Source organism: Haliotis asinina, chromosome 14 (genome assembly GCF_037392515.1).
Source record: "Haliotis asinina isolate JCU_RB_2024 chromosome 14, JCU_Hal_asi_v2, whole genome shotgun sequence".
In the NCBI taxonomy this organism is placed as follows: Eukaryota; Metazoa; Mollusca; class Gastropoda; order Lepetellida; family Haliotidae; genus Haliotis; species Haliotis asinina.
The window spans coordinates 12,879,530-12,887,769 of record NC_090293.1 but is presented as its reverse complement, the minus strand read 5'-3'; the positions used below and the strand labels follow the sequence as shown (position 1 = coordinate 12,887,769).

General features: G+C 40.3%; 1 protein-coding gene across 1 annotated transcript; it reads right to left on the bottom strand.

Annotated features, from left to right (window-relative positions):
* Positions 1 to 2,997: 2,997 nt before the first annotated feature.
* On the bottom strand, positions 2,998 to 7,904 carry LOC137260622 (SAM pointed domain-containing Ets transcription factor-like). Its single transcript, XM_067798221.1, has 6 exons — positions 7,786 to 7,904; positions 7,238 to 7,317; positions 6,733 to 7,129; positions 6,067 to 6,264; positions 4,577 to 4,774; positions 2,998 to 4,015 (listed from the first exon to the last, which is right to left on the bottom strand). Exons 1-6 carry the CDS (start codon positions 7,793 to 7,795, stop codon positions 3,678 to 3,680), a joined length of 1,221 nt encoding a protein of 406 aa, XP_067654322.1. The 5' UTR covers positions 7,796 to 7,904; the 3' UTR covers positions 2,998 to 3,677.
* Between the last annotated feature and the right edge of the window lie 336 nt (positions 7,905 to 8,240).

The following is an 8,240-nucleotide window of genomic DNA, read 5'->3' as shown; positions in this document are numbered from 1 at the left end:
CTATGAGCTGCTACCAGTCAAACAAATGAATTGCCCAAACTCAGGTGGATGAGCTGGACCATCATTTTGGGGCTATAGATCATGGCATCTTCATTAATGTACATAGATATTTCCAAAGTATTTAATATGTAATTCTTCATAAACTGGACAGCTATAAAGAAAATGAAATCCATCCTCCACATATTTTGATATAAATAACAGCAATAAAGTAATCCCAATTCTTGCTTCTTTAGATTTTACATTTACATGATAATTTTCAAATCAGTGCAGAGGTTTAATTTGAAAATATATGTGTAATGTCGAACATTGATAAATTTCAGTCACTATTAATTGAACTGTCAATTTCTTATCTATGTTTCAAAACTGAATAGAAATACCTCTTTGAATCCAACACCTTGATTCACGCAAACGAAACCGAACCCATAAGCTAGTTCTAACATGATATATACACCCACGTTTTACGTCCAACTTTATCTAAATTATACAACACAAGGCTTTTCTGTCCTAAATTACAGACAAAAGGGTCTGTCCAAATCTCCTTGTCACTAAACTTGTGTTATATGCTAATGATCAGTGTTATTCGTTAATCCGGACGGTGTCAATAGGAAGAGTTAAGATAACGAGGTCACATTATACCACAGATGAGCATATATAACACAAACCGTCCAAATGACGTGCTCTGAATGATGGACACTGACGATTTAGATTGCAAATGTCAGTATTAGTGTTATAACAAACGTTTTTGTATTAAATTTGAGAAACTGAATTTTTCATGTATCATACAGTCCCCTGTTTGTACTATCTCTGCCTGGCACGTTGTTTCTGTCTCGTACATCAAAGTTGATATTCACTCTCATAAATACAACTACAGAGAATTTGGCCAGAAGTGTTCTTATGTCCACGGGCAATATGGTTTTGTTTGCATTTTGAATGCATAACTTAATAAAAATTCTTTCAGCTTCCTTTCATCATAAAAGAACGAAACAGCAAAACATGTTTTATAAGCGTTTCACATTTAAATGTAATGACATCATGCCGACATTTTTATATCGAGCTATTCGAATGGCATGACTGTCATTAGATTTACCGAGGTTCACAGTGTAAGATGGATAAATACTTCACGCTGGGCTTACGGATGGCTAAATCTCTACTGTTATTGTGACATACACAAATCACACTGGGGAATATTTTGTAGGATTTCGAAATACATTATATATATTTTGCGAAGTCATTCCCCATGAATCATGTAATGAGAAATGGTCCCCAGTACATTGTTGACATGTATCGGGTTCTACGTGTAGATTTATGCTTAAAAACCGATGGACGATAAAGTGAAATAGATTAAATGTCTCTCGAGGTCGGAAACATATTGAAATAATAAATAATAAGTTTGTAAATTTTGAATAATATTTGTTTTACCTTTGCTGCATAAGAGATACTGAAGGTCATCTGCTATATCCGTATCAGTTACACCCTAATCTATTAAACATTTAATATTATACCATTTGCATAGCGCCAGTATCCATTACAACTGCTCAAAGGCGCTTTGTTTTCCCTCGGTTATTGGACGTCCATCACAACGGCATATCGTATTTTCAGTCTCAACTCGCTAGGGAGCATACAACTTTTGCTGCCTACCAGGCGCACCGGGTTGTTTGTACACCCGGTCACAATTCGGCTCGATCCCGGCCCCTACAAGCTCGCTGGATTACAAGTCTGGCACCTTAGACAGCTTGCCTCCATTTCTTTCATTTTAGCCACATAACACGTATGTACATACATGTTTTAAACTGCAGTTTATACACTACTACTTAGGCGCAGGTGTTTCCTTTCATGGGAGTTCGAGGAGGACTTGAAAATCACTGGAGCGTCTTAGCAGACGAGAACAGTTACTAACCCTTGAGGCTTAACCTCAGGATTTCTAGAGCGCTTAAGATGGATTCGAGATTGGATTCGAACAAATCCCATCTGTACCAACGAATATCCCCGACTTAACCAACTGTACCAACGAATATCCCCGACTTAACCAACTGTACCAACGAATATCCCCGACTTAACCAACTGTACCAACGAATATCCCCGACTTAACCAACTGTACCAACGAATATCCCCGACTTAACCAACTGTACCAACGAATATCCCCGACTTAACCAACTGTACCAACGAATATCCCCGACTTAACCAACTGTACCAACGAATATCCCCGACTTAACCAACTGTACCAACGAATATCCCCGACTTAACCAACTGTACCAACGAATATCCCCGACTTAACCAACTAAATCTATACTGTGAATACAGAATTTTAGGAAGTGGTCAAATGTAACAAGTGTAATATTGGGGGTTTCAATTTCTTATGCAGTAGGTCCAATCCGGATTCGAACCTGCACAATCACAGTAGGGAAACAAATCGCAGAAATGTGAGAGAATTTGCCATGAAAGTAGAAGCTAGACATTTTGTGTGCTCCTCTGGCAAGTGTAAAGTGGGACTGTTCATATGACAATGAGTGAGTGAGTAAACCTAGCTTTCTGCCGCTTTTAGAAATATCAAGGCGATATCAAGCCGGGTGACGCATGAATGGGCTTCACAAATTGTGCCCATGTGCGGAATCGAAGACGTAACTTCGGCATGACGAGTGGACGTTTTACCTACTGGGCTAACTGCACTCCCTTACCCAACCCAGTGGCAATGAATAGTTGCACAAAGTGCCTTTTAGGAATGTCAAAGTTTAGATTACACAGTCTTAGTAAAAGTACAGATTTTAGTGCTTTTTGGAAGCATATATAAAATAGGAATACCATGATTAAACGTTTACTGCACTCAAGTAACTGTGGTATGGCATCGGTGTTCACGGGGCGGAGTTGTAGCCAGTCAAGCAGATTCCCCACATGAGCACAATGTGTGAAGCTTATATTGCTGGAATATTGCTAAAAGCGGCGTAAAACTATCTTCACTCACTCCTGTTCAAACGTCACATGAAAGAAAATACAAATAAATGACATATTCATTTTTTATTTCGTGGATTTTGTTATTTTGTATAAAATAGAAATAAAAAACATATGAAAATTGAGACTTATGTACACGATGACCGTTCACGGGTAGTGTGCATCGAACTGGACGCACGAGAATGTTCAAAGCACCATTTTGGATAAATGTGGTTTTCACCATAACTTATTTACACATGCACTGTGTGCGACTACATTGAATATAACTTAAGCCTCTTGGAGACATTTTGATTGACAGATGTGAAATGTAATGGCATGATTGATATTACACAGGTAATTTCAGTATGTTTCACCTACTCAGGATTTATACGCCTTGGCTTCTCAACGACAGAATGGGAAAATTCTACATAAACTTTTTCTCATTCCAAGACGAGATCTAAATGCTATAGTTTTTGGTCAATTTTGTACGTACAAAAATGACTTGCTGCCTTCAAAATGTGGCTCAGGTATAATCTGGCTCCTCTGTGACGTATTATTACGTACGGCATACGTCATTTGGTTGCATGGTTTCAGTGGGCCATCTGACCTGTATCACAGCCAATGAGCGCTCTATTTTCTGATCGCGTCACCCTCTCGACAACAAAAATGTCCTGACTTCACGGCGACCAACCCAAAAGCGCTTCTCCTAGGGAGGAGATCATGTGATCACAAACAGCGAATCAACGCTGCTGTTACAAGTAGGGTGCGCAGAACTGATAAACAAGTCGTTTTGAGTGCTCTGTTTTTCTGATGATGCCCTTCTTGTAGTACTGACGGATTGACCGACTCAGTTTGTCGTAGTTCATCAGAGGCCTGTTTTTCCTTCGACCCCATTCCTTGGCCACCCTGCTCGAGTCCTCAATTTTGAATATTCCTTTCGATCTGTCCACCCATTTAATACACCCGCTGAACGACTGGGGTTTCAATAACAAGTCCTTCAAAAACTGCCACAAGTGAATTGTTTGTTTGTGTTGAGTTGGTGCGGGTGTTAATTTCTCGCGTGGCTGTTCTTTCTCCTGTGATGGAGCTCCTGTAGAAAGAAAAATCACATCATAAGAATGATGGCACAAGATTTCAATCCATTATTAAAGCTAACGGTGTGGTGAATATTCCCTGTACTTATGATAAACAAAACAAAACGCGTACTTGGCATATTGAACATTCGTGGGAATCGGACCCTGCTCAACGTGTCAGTGACGTTTCGTATGTGCGCATTACACACTCTGACGTACATTTTGACGTACATTGAAGAACTTACCGCTCGTCCCTTTTATTAACATGGTTCGATGTGGACTGATTCTTTTTGTTTTAATAAATCAAATCTACCGCCATTTTTATAAAGCCATGCGCAACATATTTAGGTCACTTTCCACCATGCTACAGTGCAGACATTCACATCCTTTGTTGTCTGGAGTGAAAAATCATACGGATTTAGCTCACGTGCACCTGTTTTATCTGGGTTAGTCTGGATACATGGATACACTTTGGCTCCGGTGCAATTCGTATCGGATTTTACACAATGCTGTCGGCAAGTCGTAGTCTGCACAGCGAAGCTGTGACATTTACACACAAGAGCACGTCGTATACTTACTGTATGTGAACAAGTCATCAAACATTTGGCTGCGGGGTGGCGAGCAGGGGTTGCTGTCAAGGCTTGACGATCCCGGGGACCCAGGGGACGAGCTACTAGGTGAGGCACAGAAGCGGTTCCCCTCCACGGTCAAAGGTGAGTCGGCCATGTTGTCTGAGTTGTAACGACCTGTCTCGCTGATCTCCTCCATTTTATAGTCTGCAAATGAAAAGTGGAGTTAGAACGGTTGGGAGGGTTTAGAACGGTTGGGAGGGTTTGAGTCACGGATAACACAGATTTTATTGTCACGGATATAATATATTTTTTTTTATAATTTGTTAATTATGGGTTAATGTGGCATTGCTCTCTATCGTTATGATTAGTGTCATCATTAAAAGTTAATGATAGATAGTTCTGTTATTGATTTCCCTAGCTGGGTGTCTGTGCTATCTCGCAATTATGCGCTCACGATAGATTGCAACCTGTCTGCTCCATCTTATGCTTGACTGTTAAACGGGATCAGGATATTCACTACCGTGTAGTTATTCTTTCTACAAGTAAGCAATGATTGTAAGGCTTTGTCGAACGAGTTGTTTATTACCCACGTTTTATGTTATTTTAATGGAGAAAAGTTATTTCATGGGGACATTCTTGCGCGAAAGCTAGTTTATGATTGGCTGAGAACTAGCCAAGCAAAGTGGGGGATATTTTGTAGGTTATGACCTTTCTGGATTAAAGGCCAAGGCTAGACAACACGTCATCTGTCTTGTTGTTATGCGTAAAGGTTTTCGTATGTAAACAAGCCCTCACTTTTGTAGGGAATGGGAGCGGCGCGCTCTTGGTCCACCTAAACTGACATGTCGTAAACAATCGACTTAAGCGTCACGTTTCAGATAAGCACGGTATTTCTCAGCAACAAATGCAGCTCAAAACAAGATAGCATCAGGTCGTGTATATTAACACGCAGTATTGTTATTTCGTCCAATGAGATGTATAGGTCATGTTGACACGGCTGTGAAATGAACACGCCGGCGGACAGAAATCTACACATGTATATTGCCGTCAGTCACCTGTGATGTCACTCAAGCATATCCACCCAATGTCCCCTACTGACACGTCTGCTTGATCATATTGCACGCTTTTGCCTATCGGGGTGTTTATGAGCAATTAATGGCACTAAAAATCCAAGTAATTACATACTTCAGAACACGGAAATGCGATGCTTACACCACTATTCCTTTCAACTTTAGGCTAATGCAACCTGAATAAAAATATATATATCTGTGTCTTTCACTGACGCGGAGAACCTGTCACGATATGTAACTATTATGTGAGGAAATTAGTATCTCGTAAAACTTCTTTAATGACGATATTTGAATGGTTTGAGAAAACGAATTAAAATGTGAAACAATTTGAGACAACTTATTCACGAGCAATGCGATATTTGTTCTCTCTCAGATGACAAAATCCACCTATTTGTGATTTTTTGAAATCTAAACATGTATGCTTACAATTCTTCCATATTTCCAACGAGGCGAAGAGACTTGACCCTCCGGCTGGAGATCGCCAGACGAAGTCGGTCTCCGAGAGGAGGCAGAGGCATTTGCCGTTCATGTCAAAGAGTTCGAGGTTCACATCGTTGATGAACATCTTCCTTGACATGTGGGTGATCCATTTCCCAACATCCTGGGTCGACCACCGAGTAGGATCTGTTGACAAAGTTAAAATATTAAAAATATGATAGGATTAACATTATCTCAGAATCCAAATCGCAGTCTTACAAATAAAACGTATGCTGAGGCTTTCGAAATATTAACATTAATCCTGGCATCTTAAACACATGCACGAATGTACACACACGCACACACGCACACACGCACACACGCACACACGCACGCGCACCCACCCACCGCGTTGTTTCCGGACCATTTATATCTCGGGGATACGCGTAATTGTAAACCGCAGACCAAACACCTCGTTTTAACACCCATCTTGGTAAAATGACTGAGTATAGTTTTACGTCGCTTTCCAGCAATATCACAGCGTGGGACAAGCTTCACAGATTGAGCACATGTTGAGAATAGAACTCGGGCCTTCAGTCTGACGAGCAAACGCCTTCACCATTAGGCTACCCAAACGGCCCCTCTCCTGTCAAACTGTGTCATCTAATGTCATACCTTGACTTATCTGTAGAGCGATGCACTCTTCTTTAATATCTTTCGTTGCCAGGACGAACAGAGCATCTAGCCCATCGTCCATAGCGATGTCTTGGTTGGGTGTAGAAAAATACTCTTGCTGTGCCTGCTTGTCATCACTGACTTTTTGGTCATACATGGTGGTGTCACTTCTGTCATACATGTCCAGGTCAATGAGGTGAGTGGGGCTCGAACCTTCGTTCAGCTGCTGATCAGGAACCTCGGTTACTGAAGTGCAGCCAGCGATGGGCGCCGGGAATGGTGAAGAGGAGAATGTTTCTAAAATGTTCCCGGTGAAGTCGTATTGATACACCTCTGGTTCTGTCTTCACTGACACCTGCGTGAAGTCATCGGAGAACACTGTGTTGGTTTGGGGAACCTACAAATGAGTTTGCACTTTAAAACTCTGAAAACGTTATGTTAATATTTGTTTAAATATATGCTAGTGAAAACTTAAGTTACTTTGGTTTCTTTAAAAAAAACTTACCTGTTGGTCAGGGTAAAGCATATCCTCTGTGCTGATGGGCGTTTGACACAAATCGTGGTAAAGCTTGATAACGTGAAAATCTGGAAATAAATTATAGAAACTTCAATTCTTGTTCAGGATTGTAAACGAGACAAGCATGAAGAAGAAAGCATTCAAATATAACATGACTACCGCAGTTGACATAAAACACAAACAGACTTACTTAAGAAACCATTAACCATACAGTGTATATCAATCCATGCAACAGAAATAAAAGTACAAGTACACTCACATCTATAACATGTTAAATAAAACTGAAGTAAAAAGTTTAACAGACTTATTCGTGAAGATATTGATTTCATTCCATGCTAAATAACAACACAAGTTAGTAAAACTACTTATCAACGTTACATTAAGAAAACTGGTTTGTAAAAGTGCGCACTTGCAGGATAGATAAACGTTTCGGACAATGATAGAATAAACTAAAAGTAGATTGCAAAACAACAAGCAGTCGACTAAAGAAGTGTTGACATGTCACTGATAAAGATAGACAAAGTTTGAGAACAAACCGGTCGGCATCTGTGCTGTTTGTATATCCAACGGTAGCGTAAGAATGAATTAAATACACGAGGACCTATAGCTATATACGAGTTTCGCTCGGTGTCTTCTCGGAATTGTTTGTCCTAATATCGAGAAGGGAAATGAGGTCAGCCAATCACATGGCTAGAAGTTGACCCCAAGCGACATATATGGATGGCTATAAATAAACGAAGGGGAAGCACCTACGAGTGGATTTTGATTGGTTGGTTGTTGCACACGTCATAAACCTGACTCACTGGTAAATAAGAAAACAGATCTTGCCTCGGCGTGCTGGTCAAAGAGTGCATTATAAGAGAAGCGTAGTAAAAGACTCACAATGCAGCACACGCCCAGATTTCAGTGTTCAGATACGCGAAGATATGTACAACCTCTATTATCGTTAAGACTCAATCGACAAAGTCGTTATTTGTAATCGTGAAAAGTG